Genomic DNA, 20,512 nt, shown 5'->3' on the forward strand with positions numbered 1-20,512 from the left:
CTGCACAAATTAAGTATTTCTTAGGAGTAAAAAACAATCCTCAGAAAAGGGGGAAAAAACATTTAGTGATTAAAAGACCTTTGAAATGAAACTGCACATCTGACCGATTAATTGATAAATAGGAATCTCTCAGATATGAATGGATTCACGTCAGATTTATGGAGTATGTGCATGATTTAAGACAATAAAGAGTTACCAGTTTTATGAGCTAATGTTAAAAATAAGACATTTCCATTTGATGGCGTTGATGTCACTGAGTCAGTTTTACGGGACTTTTGCCACCTGAAAAGTCCTTCGAGATGATCCATTACATACACTCAAACATATCCCTTATGTTATATCCTGAATCTTTTCCTCATAATAGTCCCTTAACATCTCATTACGATTCCTTTCTGATGAGCACAAACGCACAAGTTAATCAACTCAAAAAGACTGGAAAATTAAGGTATTTAGTTAAATGGTTTCAAGTACAAAGCCATGAAATGCCTTTGACGTAGCACAGCTTTGGTCATATATTTAAGAAAGGCGTAAAGGTATTCATGAAGATAATCGTTTTATTGCTTAAGGAAATTAAGCAGTCATACAGTACACAGGTGGGCACACAGGTAGGATAGAGCAGACATGAGTGTATCATCAGGAAGAGAGTCTTAAGGGAAGCCTGAGGGGATCATGTGAGAACACAGAGGTAAGACTTCAGAAATATTGGACTAAATAAAAAATAACTTAAATGTTTGTAAAGAACTGTAAATGTCACCACGTAAACATTTTGTTTGATATTAAAGGTCACATACATTCTCATTTTTTAACCAGTTTTAATAAGTCTCAGAGCTCCTCACAACATGTCTGTGAAGTTTCTTGTTATAGATCAACTCTGATGCTGTATTTGATCATGTCTATAAACCCCTCTATTTCAGCCCTGCTCAGAACAGGCTGTTTCTGTGTCTGTACCTTTAAATGTAAATGAGCTGTGTTTGACCACGCCCCTCTCTGGACAGGCTTGGGCTTTTTGCACCATGTCCTTTGGTTTACACTAAAAAGGCAGACTCAGAGGGCAGAACAAACACCTAGCTGTGTCACCCACCTGGGGGAGGGGTTATTGCCCTTTGTGATGTCATGAAGGTAAACTCTACAGTGGCGCCACATAAGTGGAGCAGGCAAATTACTAATCTCATAATTAGGGGGGTTTGTAGACAAGCTAAAAACACATTTGAGTGTTACATAGCCATTGTAAAGTGTATTTTGCACAATATGTGACCTTTAAGGGGGCATTATCTTTAAGTTTCTCCATTCAACCTTAAGAAACCTTAAAGAAAAAGAAACAGAATACACTCTTTAGGGTCATAGGCAGGAAGAAGTCAAGCCCAGCATGCACTGGGCAGACCCTGGACTATCTCTTAACCAGTATGGAGAGCTGAGGCTTTGTTGTTGTGACACTGTCATTCACTCAAGCTCAGAAGTTTCCTGATGTAAAACTGAAATCAAGAACCAAATCAAAAACCCCTGAGGTAAGACTTATGTCCCACTTCAATGCTAACTGTCTAATCGTCTACAAAACACAACCTCCATGAACTAAAGCTTGTGCGTGTACCAACAAATGTTTATTGCTGTTTCTAAAAGTTAAATGCGTTATAGATGCAATAAAGCGACACTTCTGTGTGTCCCGAGCCAGAAAAGCTGCAAGACGATACAGCCGTGTTCACTCTCTTCATGTGTCATCCAATCAAACGGGCGGGGGGGGGGAGAGGAGGGTTGGGGGGTTACGCTCGCTTCATGCCTCTCCCCATCAAGCAGGCGAAGATGGTCATCACCATTTTCTGGTTGATCTCCACCAAGTCTTCAGGGAGAGCGTAGACTTTTGCCCCAATCTTCCTCGCCATGGAAACAGCGTACCTGGAGAAGAAGAACAGGGTCATCATTAGGATGCCATTTAAAAGAGAAGTACCCCTTATCTTGACTTTAGTGTTTCCTGTTTTATTTTGTAGTTCTTGTCCCCACTGTTTCTCATCTTACTTCCTCCATTTGTCTGGTTTCCCTCCACTTTTGATTAGCCTCACCAGTTTCCCCTGTGTCTTGTTTGTTACACCTGTTTCCAATCCCTCCTAGTCTATTTAGTGTCTGTGTGCTTTCTCGTCATGTTAAACGTCCCTCGTGTTCAGTACTTTTTTAGGTTAAAGTTTTGTTAGACATTTAAGGATTTTTTTTAGCCTCCTGAACAAGTGAGCTTTTTTTTGCCTTTGGTTTCATTAAACCTTTTTTGAGTTCTGTATTTGGATCTTTTCCTTTGTTTAAATATTCACAACTTTGCCAGTAATAGCTGTAACCAATGTCAACATTAGAGCCCGACCAATATGTGATTTTTAAGACCAAAAACAGATACTGGGAGTGACTCTGGGAGGGAGGTGGTTATGTATATGGGGGCTAATTTTCAAAAATTAAAAATTATTTATAAAAACTTAGAAAAAACTAATGATAATTAAAATAATATTATCAGCAGTTAAACTTTAAGTTAAAGTTTGCTATGAGACATTTTGAAACATCATTATCATCATCTTTGAGCATGTAGTAAGAGAGAAGTTTGTAGGTGATTACTTGGCATTGTCCAGTTTGTCTTCGTCCGACAGATTTTCTGTTTTAACCAGCTCGAAGTTCACACTCTTTGGCTGAATGGCATCGATCAAGTCGAGCACTGGCATGCTGGTACCGATGGATTTGTCCTGAGAGGAGACACAGACACAAACATTATACATGTATACAATGAGGCTGTCAACATTTTTAATACTTTGACACTCAGTTTTAAATGATACAATCTCTGTTGTTCTTCTTAAAAGATAGAATCTAAAAGTAACACAGCTTTAAATTAAAACATAAATGCAGTCTATTTTCAACTCAAAACAAGATGTACATGTATTTGTCCAATTTCAATAAAAAGGCATAAAAAGCCCAAAAACAAACCTTTAAAAAAATAGATTTTATTAGTTTTTAAGGCACTACATGGCCTTGCACAACACCACATCTCAGAGATGCTTTTAGTTTATGAACCAGACGGCCCCTCAGATCCTCCTTACAATGTGATGTGCATCCTAGAATATCTTGGTTATGTATTTACTGTCTTGTTTATTTGTTTATTACTGATGTCCTTAAACTGTGCTTCTCATGTTGCCCTCTTTGTGTCATTACCCAATGAGACCACACGAGGGTGTCAGCGTGTCAGCGCTCATCTTTGTCAAGTACTGAATGTTTGTTGTCTCTGACATCCTCCGTCTGTTGATTGTAAATGTTTGTACAGTCTGGGTGGGATGAATGAAGTCCAACTACTCTTTGTGCAGTCTGAGGTAAATGAGCAAACACTTGACTTGGATTAAGACATGCATAATTAAAAAAAATTTCAGTATTTCCTCAAAATGTTCTTCTTTTAATACTCAAGTGTATCAATACTTTCATAAGACCCCTAATAGACGTCAAACATTTATGACGGAGGATGGAATTTATTTTGATATAAGGAAAGGCTGACAATTTATAAATGTATGATACAGCACTTGTGTTGTTGTACTCAAGATTGATCTGAAGGTCTGGATCTCGTCTTTGGAAACGAAAGCATTTTTACTCTCTGTCTTGTCTCGGTCTCAGACTGGGTGGACTCCGGATTTTAAATCCAGACCGGTCAAAACCACCACTGAGAGGCTATCCACAGCATTACTGTGATAAGAAGGAAAGCGTCCCTTTCTAAAACAACGTATAACTTTAATTCAATTGGACTTTTATCGCCTGGTTACGGTCATAGTGAGTGACACGCCCGCTGCACACAAGATGATGATTTTCAGTGACATTTATGGTCTTGGTCTTGTCTCGGAGCACTCTGGTCTCGGGTACGTCTTGGCCTCGGTTAGGGTGGTCTTCACCACAACACTGTATAGCACAAAGGAAGTGTTGTGTTTTGAACTCTATTAAACTCACCTTAAAGCTTCTGATTGAGGAACTCTTGCCGCTCTCAGACAAAGTTTTGTTGACCCAGGAAATGATCAGATCATCTCCTGCAGCATCTCCAAGGTCTTCAAGAATATTTAGAGTGTACCTGCATGCAGATGATAAGACCAGCATTAGGGATATAACCAATTCAATCTGTCGTATAAACAGTATGTATACATTAAACAGCCTATACTTCCTGTGAAAGTGACTTCTGCTTGAAATTCCTCTGGATGTGACAATGTGTAGCTTTTTATCTAACATGCGGGAACAGCGCCCTCTTTCTGCAATCTGCTGTACACTAACTCAACTTTAAAGGACTGTAGCTAGATGCTGGGTGGATTCAAATTGTCCCTCCTATTCCCTTTCACTATCCACTTTACCTTAACCCCGGGGAAAACATCATGAGGTTAAGGAAAGATGTTAGGAGAATTCCTAAAGGACACTAGGCGAGGTAATTATGCGACGGCGGAGGTTAATGACGTGGGTCTGACGCGGTGAAACTACAATGTTCTGAAAATGGACTACTAAAAGCGCATCTAACAAACGTTCCTCTGTGACTTCTTACTGGTGAAATAATCCTAATTACCACAATGAATTGAAATAAAAGGAATAAAGGCTACTTCACTTTGATCGTTTTCCAACATCAGCATAACGTTCATAGTTCACCTTATTGGTTTAAGATTGCTGAAAGGCATATTATTGCGATGGTAACTTACATGATCTGCGTCTATTTTCGGTCATTGTTAGTTTTCTTTCCTTATTTTTTATTAAGAAAGTTTTATATTACAATTTCTCGTAGGAATCAACATCAAATAACAGCAAGGCATCTACACTAAACATACAAGAATATTTAAAAGCAATTTTCACCTTCTTTACCGACACAAAAGAAAGAAAGAAAATAAATACAAAGGCAGTAACAAATTATAAGTCAAATCACTAAATAAACCAATGTCTCCGCGTTGCTCCTCCAACAGATCTCAGTCCGTACTGAAATAGTTACAGTCTGTGGTCCTTAAATGGCCATCGCTAGTTTTCGTGAACGGTCGGATGCGCGAGTGGCTTTAAATGTTGCGGTCGCAAGGAATTATGGGGCGGCATTTTCTCATCTTCTTTCATAAAGGACGGTCCAGTGTATCCTATGCTAAAGGAGGTTATAAAGGAAGCATTGTTGCACTTTTCCTTAGCTTTTACAGAATTCAAACGGCTCTTATCATGGCTGCCACTTAGATTCTTCCGGGTCGTTTCACTCAGTTAGGAACCTTCCTAAACAAAAAAAACAATTCCAATGCACCCGTAGTCTTTATTTTCCCTGGTGCCTTTCCTTGATTAAGCTATTTTCTTACATCCCCAAACGACAATCTAATCAAGGGAATTTTTCTACATTATGGCCGACATTACCTCCTCATCAGCTGCCACACCAGCGCCAAAGTTAGAGTTGCATTTCCATCATAGAGATCCTGTCCAGCTATTCCCACCAGCGAGAAACCAGCCTCTTCCTTACCCAGCTTCACGGCATAGTTACAGTTCTCTATCTGTTGTACACACAAACAGACAAAGTTAGAAGATTTCACAGTGGGAAAAGTCCTTTTTTTTTTTGTTTCACACACTGATAGCAGAGGTTTCTATGTCAAGTCAATCAGAAGTAACTAATCCCATTCATACACATTCAAATATTAATGTTTTCTTTTTATTCTACCTTTTTTAAATGCCCCACTACAGGTTTGAATGGAGGTCGGTTGACTGCCTCCCAGTTCACTGGCACCTTGATCCTTTCATACAGCTGGAGAATAACCATGGCATCCTGCAGATCACTACAAAAACACACTAATTCAGACAGGTTTTTAAACATCATGCACCAGTAAACATAACGACACTGTTACAGCTTTCGCACTTAAAAGTAAACTGCTAAAAAAGTCCTGATATTCCCAGGAGGAGCTGTATGTGTGAACGCAAACCGCTGATTTTTTCCCCTCGGGCTTCACTCAGAGTTTCTCCTGACAGGGCCCAAGATTTTTTTCTGCAGCAAGTGCGAGTGAGCCGATGTGAGAACGCAGCAGGATATTATTCACCTTGAGCAACTGGGAAGGGGGGAGTGACGTTTATTTACTGTGAGTGGAGTGCATAGAGCGTCTGCATGTGACCGCTATGGCCTCCAAGCACGTAATGAATCAGTTGCATCATGTTTCCTGTATTCCAGTATGTTTGCCTCCGCTCTTTTGCGGATATTGTGATTCCGTCGACGGGGATAGTCTCCCACTGTGAGGCGCATGTGTGAACAGCCAGGTCGGGAGAATCTCTGGAGCGGTCCTCCTGAAATTATCTAGATGTTTTATATGTGAAAACGACTTTCGTGAGAGATACTGACCCGTAGATACGGTGAACAAATGGATTGACTCCAAGAGAGTTCATCCAGTTCCTGAAGGTTCTCTCCTCCCGGGTCTCACCTTAACAAATCAACACAACAACAGAGATTTAACCACTTCTCAAGAAAAACATATTTCTTCACGTATGATGGATGTAGTTTAAGTACGTCTAAAAAGGGGGGGAAATTCCTCTGTGCTTACTCTCCAGATTCCAGTCTTGGTTCTCTGGTTTGGTGAGAGCTGGGTGTTTGTTGAAGAGTGTGGCTACAAAGGCCATGTTCAGCTTCGCGTTTCCACCCACTACATCAGTAGCAGTTACGAACTGGCGGCAGCCGAGGCGGTCAGCCTGCTTGAGCATGCACTCTGCTCTCTTTGAGAGATCGTTCTCCTGATGGCACACAGGGACAAAAATAAATAAAAAAACATGTTGGTAGAAAAACAGGCTCTGCTGTGTTGGAAGCAGAACATCCGTACACGCATTGACTTTAAAAATCAATGTGTGATTAGGGATTAACAATGTCTTTAAATATAATAGATTCTCTGACAACGACACAAATATCCCTCACTGATTTCAGTGGAACTACTCGTGTGAAAAGTGTTATAATCGAAGTTGAAGACACAAGAAAAGGAACAAGAGAACATTAAAATACAAGTTAAAAAATGGAAAAATAAAATGTGTTAAGTAAGCACCAGGTTTTGTTTGGAAGTTTCACAAGGATGACACTCGTTCTTTCATGGTCTATAAGGTACAAAATATCCTGATCCTTATAAAGGACGCAGGGAGGAGGTCAGCAAGAAGTAAGCTGCCATTAACCTGTGACAGCCCAAAATAAAAAAACACCACTGAGTTTACACCTACGTTGATCAGTGCTTAGTTTCACTGACATACTTTACTAAATACGTGTTTATGTGCTTTGTAAGGCCCCATGTCCATCTAGCGGTTTTTTTTCTGACTGCCGGGCGCTTCGCCTTTTTTTGTGCGGCTGCTCCGAGCGCTCAAGTTGAAAATCTTTCAACTTTTCAGAAAGGCGTTGTTGATGTCACTGGCGCTCTTTTCCAAATGTTTTATATTCCCACAGTTTTGCCGCCTACAGATTGTGTCTTCTACCCACATACTCTTTGCTCAGTGTCTGACGGGTAAATAAACAATCTAAAATAAAAAAAACATACAGTAAGAAGTAACGGAGCCCCTTGATAGAGACAAGACAGATGTGCAGCGCTTTTCTTCCTGGAGAAAATGCAGGACATGGGGCCTACGTTTTTTAAACACTTTTATCATTAGTGGGACCAACAGCTGGTTTAAATACAAAACATATCTACGGTGTAATGTCTTTCTAAGAGAATTCTAATGAAATAGAGCATTTAAAAGACCAGAGGAATCAAGCAAGTGCATGGAACTAAAATGTACAGCTGCATATTACAGGTGTAACTATTGATCGATCAACATACGTAAAGACCAGTCATGTCGATCTCAACCCGTGGAGCGTCCTCTTTGCTTCCATCCGGTGCAATCTGCTCGAGCAGGTGGAAGTACGCCTTGGAGTCCTGCACAGACAGAGAGAGGGAGAGAGAGAGAGAGAGAGAGAGAGAGAGAGAGAGGGAGAGAGAGGGAGAGAGAGAGAGAGAGAGAGAGAGAGAGAGAGAGGGAGAGAGAGAGACAACCATGATGACTACGCTGCATCAGAAATGTCAAGTTCATTCTACAACAGATTGATTTAAAGCTATTACATCAGGGGTTAAATATGTAGTTCATAAATCATATTGAATATAAGTAGATACTGTAAATGACACTTCCATTGAACAAGCAAACAGCACTCTGCTAACTAACAGAGACATGATCTTTTAATCAAAGTAAGGGTTTAGAAGTGAATTTGTTTTGCAGTGGTTTTAGAGTGAAAGGCATCACACTCCCATTTTCTCACCTTAACATCTCCAGAAAAGTTTGTTAAGGTCATGCCCACTTTCTTCAGATGGAAATTTGCCCAACGCAGCAGCAGCTCCTCAGGACTGAGCTTCATCAAGTCCTCCAGAGTCTCCCCTTCCTCCAACAACGCTGCTAAAGCTGAAGACAGAAACACGAGCCAGGGTCCAGTTTGTGAGCACAGAACTGAGATTTCTTCTGTCATGTGTTTGATGAAACCATCTAACGTTTATCATGCTATGGTTTTCTGCTCTCTGTGTGTCAGGTGAGGTCCGGTTGGTTCATACCTTCATTACGGCTCAGCTCGATATCGGCAAACAGTCCGATCTTAATGATCTGCCAGAGGAGGCCAAGCACCAGGTGAGGTTTTCCCTCCTTCAGATCTTGAGCTCCAATATTAACAACTTGGCAGCCGATGGCCGAAGCTGAATTCAGGGCCAAGTTCAGATTCTCCTGTTGAGGGACAATAAGGTAGGATGTGCAAGAAGAAATCATTAAGTTAAGTCTTCAAGTTCTTGACAAAGGCTGATATGGTCAAATTCGTGTACTATAATGGTTATCTGAGATCAGGGCTTCTTCATGTTTACATTTCTTCATTTCTTTTCAGACTATATTTTAACATCAGAGAACAACAGGCGAGTAGTTGTTCAAAATCTGTAAACACGTGGGTCCAATTAGACCTTTGTTAGATGCTAAAGCTAACAGAGCTTTATATTTGAAGCAAGCCTTGAACACTTGCACCCAGCTTTTGTGGGTGTTAAGTCCATGCTCCTAACAGAAAGCTGTACTACGTTCTACATCTGTGATTATGTCAACTCACATTAGAGTAAAAAACAACAGGACATGGGGAGTGACAAAACACATTACACATGTGTTCTAAGATTACACATGTAAATATATATGACATAAAATAAATAAATACGGACTATCACAAGATGAGACAGCAGGCCCCTAGGATATGATTTAAATCAATGTATACAGATTCAATCAGTACTGTTAGCGCTAGCCTCCTGGCTAACAGTAGCTTCTGTCAGCCTTTGGAGCCGACTGAAATAAGTTTGTTAACATAATCTTGTTGGGGTCAAATGTCCTGCTCCCTCCTTTTTTTTCCTTTCTCTTCTGGCATCCTCACTGTGCAGCTCCTGGAGTGGCTATACTGATTCCCACATAACTGGCGTAACAGTTCACGTCGGTAACATAAAAAAAAAGATATCATATCACTTTAAGAGGAGGGGGTTTACACTTTGAAAAAGGCTACATTTTACTGACGCAACAATAAATACATTGTGCTTTTGATTAAAGAGGTTATCGCGAGTATTTAGGTGTAAGATAAAATATGTGGTCATCGTCGCTTGAACCTCCATTGGCCCTCAACACGCTCTCTTGTGCAGCAGCTCCTTCTCATGCTGATCGTTACATCATCACGTGAAGAGCCTTAAGTAGTGATTGGATGCGCCTGTGGAGATCACCACATGTAGAGAAACTCAACATGCATGTCTCACTTTGTACTGAATAATGTCAGAGATGGATTGAAATGTCTGTATAAATAGTTTTTGTCTCTTCAGCCTGACTATGATTCAGTAATATTCTTCATGTAGTGTTTGCAGAACAATTCTCCATTTTCTCCTCAGTGTTACACTTTAGGAGATCTCATAAAGGCTAAGACTCTTAGCCCTTATGAGTCACAAGGATCTAGTCCTAACTTTGAGGGGAAATTCTTAATTCCACCATATTTCACTGGGGAAATGTTAAATCACTCTACTCATGGCATATCGAACTGTTTTACTAGTTCACTTCCTCTCAACTACCTGCTAATTTAACCAGCAGCTTTCTAACCTGAGTGGTGAAAGCCGTGAGTTTCTTCTTATTGATGGTTCTCTCGTCGATGGTGTCAGGAACTGAGAGGTTGATGAGTTTGCTGCAAAAAACACGTGAGAGACAAATATATTAGCACAATAAATGGATTCAAGGTTTTAAAAAGCGACCAAAACAATCGAGCTGAAGACAAAAGTATAGACGTATAAAGAATAATGAATAATGAATGATTAACTGGTAAAAATACATCTTATACACTTTGTTGTTATGTTAAAAGCTTCTTCTGATTTGTGCTGTAAGCGTTTACCAAAGTACGATGCCGTCGGCCACTGCTGTGAACAGAGCTTTAGTGTTGGGGTCGATAGGCAGGATGTTTTGACAGTCTGGATCCTTCTCCAGAGAAGAGCTGATGTAGTTTGCGAAGGCATAGCGCTCCTGCTCTGAAGAACAGAGTCGAGTCACATCGTCAGATTCCTTCTGTCATGAATATAACCACAGCTGATCCTGATTTAGTGCCAGTAGCGCTTTACTAACCAGATATCGAATGTTGGGTTCCTGCACTGGAGATCTCACTTGTGCCCCCGATGGCGACAATGCCTTCTTTCTTGTTGAGAGCTTTTCTGAATTCCTTGGCCTTGGAGTCGTTCTTCAACTCCTTGAAGATCTGAAAGTGCATAAAGTAAATTGTAGATTTGTAAATTGAGCTATTAAATTTTTTTGGTTTAACAGGTAATAGGTTAGGTTAGGCATCAGCACAGCACAGGGCAAATGATCCTAGTGTGAGTGCTCACCAAATGAGTTAGTTTAAAAATCAAGAAGTTTCACTGATGTACACTAACATTTAATTATTCTTAATAACCTAGTCAGTGAGTAAACCAGCTAATTTGGACATTGAACATCAGTCAGCAATTAAGTTGTGACAGTACTCAGAACACATTAAATGGATAGTAAGTAAACTGTTAGTAAAGTTGTGAACTAGTGAAGTTGTTAGTTAGTCAGTTAGTGTTACCTACAGTCGTGAACTCTTCAAGGTCGATGTGGCTGTCGTTGTTTTTGTCCAGCTTCTGGATGAGTTCTCGGATCTGGTATCCAGGCATAGAACAGCCCACCTCGTTGAACAGATTTCCGAGTTCAGAGGCGCAGATGTACCCATTACCGTCCAAATCTAGAGATGTGTTGTGAAGGCGAGAGATAGAGGGGGAGAAGGGTTAGGGGAAAGGTCAAATTAAAGCCATGATATAGCCCCCCCCCCCTAGAAATCGGATTAGCTAACCCTGGTGCTATCCAAGAAATCCTAAACTGTGATTGGCTATTTACCCTGTCACAAGCAGGACTGATGTTAAAACAAAGGTCTTTTTTGTAGTTTTCTTTACACATCAATGTAGTATTTTTTGGTACTTTAAATTGTAAGTGTGCAGGAGTTTGCATGCTAATTTTTAAGTACTTCAAATTGTGGCTTTAACAGAAATCTTCTTTTATGTGTCATGAAAAATGTAAGCTAATGTTGCCATTATCTTGTTCTATAAAGTAGACATGATTGGTGACGTAAGAAAGGATAAATGATATTTATTTGCGTTTGTGCCGCACCTCACACTTCAGGCCACCTCTGAATAACACAATGCCCCAGTTGGGCCAACCCAGTCAAAAAAGTCTGGACCCTGTTGGTAGGACTGTTTGAAACTTGGCCTCTCTCGTTTATAGGAATAACTTTGCTCATATTGGGCTCAGCTTTGTCAAGTCTGCAAAAATTAAATCAAAAGTCAAGTTGCTTCGGGTTGTCCAATAAATTTACTAGGAGGAGTTCCTGCAACAACATTGTGGGAAGTCTAGGATCTAGTATTTTTTGCTTATTTTCCAATACATAGTCTTGAGATGCTTTGTATCTGCCGTCAGATCAGCGACAAGACCATTGAGCATGATTTTCAATTATCTCTGAGCAATAGCTGAAATATTGGATTTATCAAAGGCTTAATTTATTTCATAGATCACAAGAAAAACATCTGTCTGTCAGATGGTTCACACACGTACACTCTCTCACACACACACACACACACACACTGTAGCAGTCACCGTGCATATGAACATGTGTCGGTCAGCTGCTTCGCTGCACTTCAAACATGACGTTCATTTATCATTTTCTGAAATGTGTCTTAAATCTCAGCTCATTTTTACTCACCCACTTTCTGGAATCCCTCCCTGATCTCCTCCATCTCCTCGGCGCTGACGTTTGTTGACATTCTGAATTCTATGAGGCACAACAAAAGGAAACAAAGGAAAATGCTGCTTTAAGGTACTGTTAAGCAATTACAGAAATCAGATATCTTTCTATTTTTAAGGTTTAGGTGACTTCACAATTACTCAAATTATTAGAAGTGATCAAGTTTTTAAAAGTACGACATGTATCATTTTTAACAATGATAATGAACCATCAAATAATCTTTACCACAATTGATGGTAATAAATGGTAAATGGACTTGAGCTTGCATAACACTTTTCTAGTCTGAGACCACTCAAGGCACTTTTACACCACAGGTCACACCTACACATTCACACGTATTCACACTGATGGTGGAGGTTTCTATGTAAAGTGACCATCTGAAATAACTAATCCCATTCATACATATTCATACACTGCAGACGAAGCAGCAGGAGCAACTTCGGGTTGTGTGTCTTAACCATGGACACACATGACATGTGGCTGCAGGAGCTGGGGATTGAACCCCAAGACTTCCGATTGAGAGACAACAGACTCTACCAAACATAGCCACAGCTAAAAGGCTTTAACTTTATGAAAGTAAGTGAAACTTCTAATATTTAATATTTTTATAAACACAAGTTACGCATCGCTTTCCCTACAAAATAGTGCATAAACACCAAGCACAAAACGACAAACACAGAAGGTTTACTCACACGCCTACAGGACTGAAAAATATGAGCACATCTTAAAAGGACTAAGGAATGAGCCCTGAGGTACTTCATATAAATGTGATGGACACAGCCACACTATAAAAGGTTGCACAACTCACCACAACACTCACATGTTTTTATTTGTATTTAAAAGAATAACACAGGCTAGTTGTTTGGTTTGGCATTTGTTTATTATAACTTTTGATGTAAGTTCACACAGTGGATTAATTTTGTCATTGTTTGTTTACTAAGTAAAGTAATAATAATTAATTGATCTTTTCTTTTGAGTTACCTGGCTCATGTGCTCTACCTCCTGGTTTGAACAAAGGGTGAGGCTGAGGGTGGAGCTTGGCTTTGATGAAGAGGATCATACCAAGTGCTCGGACAGTATGGGGGGATCTGGGTTCCTTGGTGTTAACTTTTAGTTATTATGTGTGTAGGCTCCCCTGTGTGTTGGTTTTGGTTTGGTCAGCTGGTTTAAATATCCCCCTCAGTTCTCATTTTGTTAGGTCTGTTAGTTGAGTTCAAATCCTGTTCAGTTCGAACAAATTGTCACAGTTATGCTATTTTGACCACTTTAGTGTCATGAAGTGACACTATTTAGTGGAAACTGTGTCTATTTTACTAACACAAAGAAAATAAGTCACAAAGTTGGCAAAAGTAGCTTGACTTTTTTTTTTTACCAAACAGAGCTCCACCTTCTATTGCCCTTCTGTGCTGTAATTGGCTTGTATATGCATGCTTTGATTTTCTGGTACCTGTTGCCAGGTGGATTCCTGTATTTAACCAAAGTGCAAATATTTGAAAACATTAACCATGTAATGGTGAAGTTAACAACAATTTTCTACAATTCGTTTAGCAGAAGCTTTAATCCAAATCGCTGAAAATCAGGACAAAGGAGAAGAGTCTGGTTATAGTCTTTGGACCCTGTTGTGAAGGTCGGATCAGACACCTTTCATTGTCAGAGCGTAGTGGGCAGGAAGGAGTGTAGACCTGGATGACATAGGTAAGGAGGAGCTGTTCTTTATCGCTGTTTTGTAAGCGAGCAGCAGAGTTTTAAATTTGATAAGTAACTGGGAGCCAGTGTAAGGAGATGAACAGCGGAGTGACATGTGCTCTTTTTGGGGAGGTTGAAGACCAGTTTGATCATCAGGTTCAGGCACCAAAACAACTTGCTTAAGTTGAATAAGACATAGTGAGTTACGTTAATATATTAAGGCAGCATTGACTTTTGGTTTCACATTTTACATGATGAGAGATCTTCAGGTTGGAGGTCTTGTATTTGACCTGCTTGCTTTCCTCATCACTCAAACCAGAATATTACAAACAAATCACATAGCAGGAGTGTTGAATTTAGTGGGGCTCCATTAAAGAAAAACGACACATGCAACAACAAAAGGTTTGTTACCTTAAGCTAACATTATCCAACATCAAAACCCCATATTAAACTGAGAAGTGTCTTACTGCCTACAAAAGTACGTATTCATTCATCCATGTAAAAACTTAAAAAGTAGCTGTAACATTTTAGACATATCATTTCTTGAACGTTTCTAGTTTAGTATGAAAATCTTTTTTTTTAAGTTCAGCACCTGTCTTACCACAGCAAAGCTGCACATATTTTTATCCTTATTCATAACTTCAGCATCTCCGTGTTCAACACAGATTTGTAACATAGTATGGCCTGAGGCTCTGAAAGCCTGGTCCATGAGATACAAAAGTACAGCATGTTCAGTAATTCTCTGTTGAATGTCTGGTCAGCCTGGAGCCAATCTGAAATGTTCTGTCTGCACAGCTCAGTTCACTGACGCAGGAAACTAAATATCTTGATCTAAATGGTAAATGGACTTGAGCTTATATAGCGCCGTTATAGTCTTCTGACTACTCAAAGCGCTTTTACACCGCAGGTCACACCTACACATTCACACACTGATGGTGGAGACTGCTATGTAACGTGACCTTGTCTTGCCCAAGGACGTATCGAACATGTGGCTGCAGGAGCTGGACATCAAACCGGTTGAGAGACGACCGACTCCACTAACAGAGCCACAGCCGCCTTGTGATGATAGCAACAATCTATCACAGAGCCTTTTAGTCTGACAACAAACAAGCCTGGAGACCCTTACATAACATCTCCTATGTGTATTTCCCTCTGGTACTATATGATAATGGGTTTTTTGTTTTTGGCTGTTCATATCATTCACTTGCATAAACAATATAAATCATCCATCCATTATCAATACCGTTTTACCTGTCCAGGGTTGCGGGGGGCTGGAGCCGATCCCAGCTGTCATTGGTCGAGAGGAAGGGTACACACTGGACTTTTCGCCAGTCAGTCACAGGGCCGACATAAAGAGACAACCAGCCACACAATTTAGAGTCACCAATAACCCACGAGGAGAACATGCAAACTCCACACAGAGAGGCTCCTGTCCGATGGGGATTCAAACCAGGAACCTCCTCACTGTGAGGCAACAGCGCTATAACCACTGCACCAAAGTTCTGTACAGCCCAATAAAGATTCAACATTGCAAAATATTTGATCTGATCTTTAGTTTGAAATATACAGCAAGGCAAACTATTCATTTCAGACTATTCATACAGATGTATTAATGTCTTCTTGACCCTCAGGGCTTCCATAGACATCTCTCTAAATAATCAGTGATTTTCTGCTTTAGTATTTTCACGACGTTGGTCTCATCTTTCTGCACTTTAGGTCAATTTTGGTTTGTCAGATTGACTGAAGACATTCTGTATTTTAGAAAAAAATTGGATTTAGGGAAAGCTTATTGTTTAAATCCACCAAATACTTGAATGAAATGAGGAAGTCGTCGGTTTTAGCATGCAGATCAGTTTAATGATAGATAAATCCTCTTATGTCTGGAGTTAGGATGATGCTTTTAGGAGCAAACAGCAGAACGCTAAGCTAGGCAGCTTAATGTATCACACCAGATAACGTTATAGAAAATATTGGCCTAGATACACAGTTCCAGTAATAAGAGGTTGAGAGGATTCGTCTGTGCTGTGCATGATTTAGTCCGAGAGCTTTCTGAGAGCTCTAACGTCTCAAGATATGGCAACTTGATGTATTATACCAACAGATAATTGATCCTATTCTAGGAAGCTGAAGCCATTCGGACTAATCTTAGCTCTTACCATCATACAGAAAGAGAGAGCTCCTCTCTTGGCTGCTGAAACTGACAAAATCCCTTTTTTCCCTAATAAGCCATCCAGTGAACTCTGATTCGATCAATTCTCACCAAATCACATCCAACTTTAGGAGATTAAAGATGCTTTTCATTCTTTAACCTGTGACCTGTTTTAACTCTCAGATGCCGTGATCGAGTTACAGAATTGTCATATAAACAAATAGGCTACTCTTTGGCACCAGCATGCAAACAAAGAGGTAGCACGAACAGCCAGACACAGATATACAGGCACATGAAGACAACCACAGGGACACTAATGGCTCCAAACAGACACATTTGTTTGAGAACATCTCTTTCATATAACACAAATCAGACTTAAATACACAGTTAAGACATTATCATCCTCATGATTACCACTTATAAAGGTACAAACCCCCAAAAATATTTCGTTTTCAGGAAACTACAGGGCCCGACCGATATGAATATGCTGCTTATTAGTCGTTATTGATTGCTCATTATTACCTTAGTCACTTGACTTATGACTTCCAGGGGCGCGGCCTGCTGCTCTCCATTTGTTTGTCTGTTTGAATTGTTTCTTAACTTTCCATCTTCCTGTCAGGTACATTCACCTGAGCTGAGGGTTTAGAAATAAACTCTCTGAGATTGTGTCATCAGGCAAAATAGTGGTCAAACCACAAAAACCTGACAATGAAGAAAGCAAGGAGTATGTAGCAGATAACTCAGATAAGCAGATAACTAGCAATGTAAGTCATTTGCATCTTTAATCTTACAACATGACAACCATGGAATGAACTGTTTTGTGTAAACCTTGCTGTTATGTTGTCTGTGTTATTGACTGCCTGAATGTTTTTTATGTATCTGGAGAGCCTAAGGCAAATAGGACAATAAAGATGTATTCTATTCTACATGATCATAGTCTATAGCTTATAGGTCATGATGATTTTGTTTACTTCTACCTTATAAGGGTCATACTCAGCAAAGCATTTTAAGATCATCATTTATGTTCAACAACTTCCTTGTCTGAAACTTACTTTCAATTAGCAGTAATTAGGAGGGAAAACTCCTCTCAGTTAATCGCCTAATAATGACTAATAAGCAGCCAGCATGCTACTGATTAGCATGCTAACAAGCAACATGGTGAATATTGCGACCTTAATTTAAAGTGTTACCAAATATTTTTTATACCACCGTCAATTTCATAGGCACATGGAGGAAGCTTTTTGTCAAAAAGAACGTGCTTCTGAACGGCATGGGAATTTTAAAAAAGCTTTTAAAACAGCAACAGGAGGGGGGTTAGAGGGGGGTCTAGTTGTCCTTTAGCTGAATGGGCATTATTTCTCGACCAGTCCGATAGTCTGAGGAAACCTCAGTTTAATTGTGAAAAATTCCTAATTGCTGATTTTTTCCAATCTCTTCCATACTTAACATATTATTTATCATTACTACATATATACAATAATATTTTTTTAATACTAAGATATGAGAAAAATCCTGTTCGATGAGGCCCCCCCACCCCTCCCAGTTTGAATGGGTGTGACGCCTCTGCGTCATGTTTTCATCATGTTAAGATCGCTCTGGACAGGTGTATGATCACTGATGAATGACGTCAGAGAGAAATTAATCAGCGTCAAAATTAAGGAGTTATTCTTTCTGTAGCCTAATTAATGAATGAATCAAATGAACACTGCCCTATTTTCTTCTGTGAATTTTGAATTTGAATTTGAATATGAATTTTATTATTGTGTCATGCATGCATTAGCATGCCCAGCCCACAAGGGCTTACAATACACCAATATAAACACACAGACAGACCAAAAACCAAAAATAGATGCCAAACAATACTATAAACCATCCTGGCGTTTCCTCCAGGCTTTAGTGACAAAAGAGGCCAACTTATAAACATTGAAAGTAAACAAACATTCCATCCTGACATCGTCATTACTCCAAAACACTTGAGGGTCTCGAGCAAACATTTCATCAAAAAGAGGTACTCTCAGTTCCTCATAAAAGGGACAATACAAAAGAAAATGAGATTCACTCTCCACTTCTCCTAAATCACAAAGTTCACAAATTCTCTGTTCCTCTGGGATATTTTTAAATCTGCCAACTTCAAGTGCCAAGGGAAGGATTCCTGTCCTTAACTGAGCAACCAAAGATCTTTGATTTCTTGGTAAGTTTGCTTTAACATATAATTCAGTATCATAATTATGCTTTATTTGGACATATGTTTGTAATTTAGGTTTTAACAATATTTCATTTAACCATTTTTCATTGAATACAACAAGTAAGTATGTGTTAAGACATGATAGCAAATGCATTGTTTAATAACTATATTTTTACAGAACTGTTGGATAAAGGAAAGAAAAGTATTTTACTGCCACCAGGTGTCACTGCTCAAAGGAGAATAGACCTTGATTTTGATTTTCAGGGTTTTTAGGGTTTGTCCATGTTACAAATCTCTTTCAGGAGAGGTTGAGTCTGTTTAAGTCTTCATAATGAATATTAAACAATAGCAGAAAAAAACGTCATAAAATGATGGCTTTATTGCATTACAATAGATGAACAAATATTGTTTATCCTCTCGTCAATCAGGGTTAGCTTTAATCCAATTCAACCCTAACATCCAATTAAAATGCAGTCCCTCCTGCCTGGAATGGCTGGATACTGACAATAACACTGACTTTGTCTGAATGCCTTTGTTCTTCAGATTTAGATTCTGAGGATTCATTCATACAGCAATTCACAAACTGAAGAGGTGTGTCCAGAACCTGGACCCCCGCGCGCACACACACACGCGCGCGCGACGAGGCAATTAATTGTACCATTCATCCCGACACACACATGGCTGCTGTTCCCCTTTTATCACTATTGTTATTAAATGTGTCTGTCCATTGAGAAAAAAAGCCAGCCCTCATACATGTGCTTGTATCGAACAGTAAACGTAAACGAGACTTGATTTAGAACAGAGCGCGAGCAACGTGAGATACTTTATATTGTAGACTAATTCCAAAAATAAATCTATTGTCTAATGGTACAAACAATTACTAAAAACTGTGCTCTCAATGCCCAAACCAGCGTAAATGCCACTGTTTGCATAATTTTGTTGACCCATTTCTCTACAAATACCCTTAGTGGGGCTGTATAAATGTTTTATTTGCTGTATGGAGGAACAGCAGATGTGCCGCAGTGAATAATAAATCAAGATTTCTTTTCTTTGGTTCAATTTAACGCATGTCTGTCTCTCCTGAGAAAACGCCCCACACACTCCTTCTTCCTCTTACCTGAAGTCCGCTGGTGCAATTCAGTAAAATCTCCCGGGGAAAATAAATGAACCCCTGTGTCGGCCTCTCACTACTCCTCTGTCCCGTTTTCTTCAGCAGACACCGCCCGGTAAGAGGAACCACCCCGCCCCTCTGCGCCACCCCTTCCCTAAACCAACCCTCCTCCGTCTTCCTCCCATCAGCAGCAGTCATGTCTGACTCACTGACCACTTAAGCTAGCAAGATAACATTAACATAATGAACATATGCACAGATAAAGAGAGTGATTTAAAACATTTACTACAAATGCTCTTGTTTGAGCCTATTGCTATGATAATGATAACCAATCAGAATGCAGAAAAATAGGCTATCCAAATAGCTTCATTTTATTGTTTGCAAATGTGAGACAATTTGAAAATGGAGAATTTCAACAGAAAATGTCATATGATACTGAATTACTATTTTTTGCAATCATTAAGGTGTTATTGGAGGGGGGGGGGGGGGGGGGGGGGGGTACCTGAATAAGACAAATGTCTATATTTTCGTCTAGCCTATATGGCTACTTCCTGGCCAAGGTCCTGCCTTATACATAGCCTAAATAAAAAAGAGGGGATGCAGTTTGAAGACACATGACTCCATTTTTTTTTTTAAACAATTGCGGTATTAGTAAAAATAAATATAGATAAATATAGAACAATCGTGGCAAATAAGCAGTTCAGCACATAGTTGTAGGCTTAGATCACATAGATGATCAGATGTGAGAAGTCAACCTCGTCATGATCTGCTGACATACTGTGTACGCTTTAGTGACTCAATTCTATATATCAGCTTTTCCAAATCTTTGAATACCAAAGCCCCCTAAATTTACCAAAATTAGACCACAGACAGACTCCCATTTTGACAGTATTTAATCCCAGTATCCTCCATTTGGTCTTTACATTAGATTAGAAGACAGAACATCTGAATACATGACATACTCCTTCATCTGTCATATTGTTACTTATGGATGGACTGAAGCCAAAACACACTTCTGATGATCTAACTATGGAAACCATCCGTCTATATAACCTGTTCATATGAAAACGTTTACTATTGTGAAAACGTGCTTTATCA

The 20,512-nt window shown here is 39.6% G+C and overlaps 1 protein-coding gene across 2 annotated transcripts; it reads right to left on the minus strand.

Moving 5' to 3' along the window:
- Positions 1-1,576: 1,576 nt before the first annotated feature.
- LOC132982343 (plastin-3-like) lies at positions 1,577-19,541 on the minus strand. Of its 2 annotated transcripts, none has more exons than XM_061048790.1 (16): positions 19,421-19,541; positions 12,242-12,310; positions 11,079-11,230; positions 10,600-10,729; positions 10,373-10,505; positions 10,087-10,168; positions 8,538-8,703; positions 8,252-8,391; positions 7,779-7,874; positions 6,531-6,717; positions 6,332-6,410; positions 5,663-5,777; positions 5,365-5,498; positions 3,955-4,072; positions 2,590-2,714; positions 1,577-1,890 (listed from the first exon to the last, which is right to left on the minus strand). In XM_061048790.1, the coding sequence occupies exons 2-16, from the start codon at positions 12,300-12,302 to the stop codon at positions 1,758-1,760; spliced, it is 1,851 nt and encodes a 616-aa protein (XP_060904773.1). In that variant the 5' UTR covers positions 12,303-12,310; positions 19,421-19,541; the 3' UTR covers positions 1,577-1,757. The 2 variants fall into 2 exon arrangements, with proteins under 2 accessions (XP_060904773.1, XP_060904772.1); XM_061048789.1 differs by lacking the exon at positions 19,421-19,541 and adding an exon at positions 13,265-13,358.
- Between the last annotated feature and the right edge of the window lie 971 nt (positions 19,542-20,512).

This window comes from Labrus mixtus, chromosome 10, assembly GCF_963584025.1.
Source record: "Labrus mixtus chromosome 10, fLabMix1.1, whole genome shotgun sequence".
NCBI classification, from domain to species: Eukaryota; Metazoa; Chordata; class Actinopteri; order Labriformes; family Labridae; genus Labrus; species Labrus mixtus.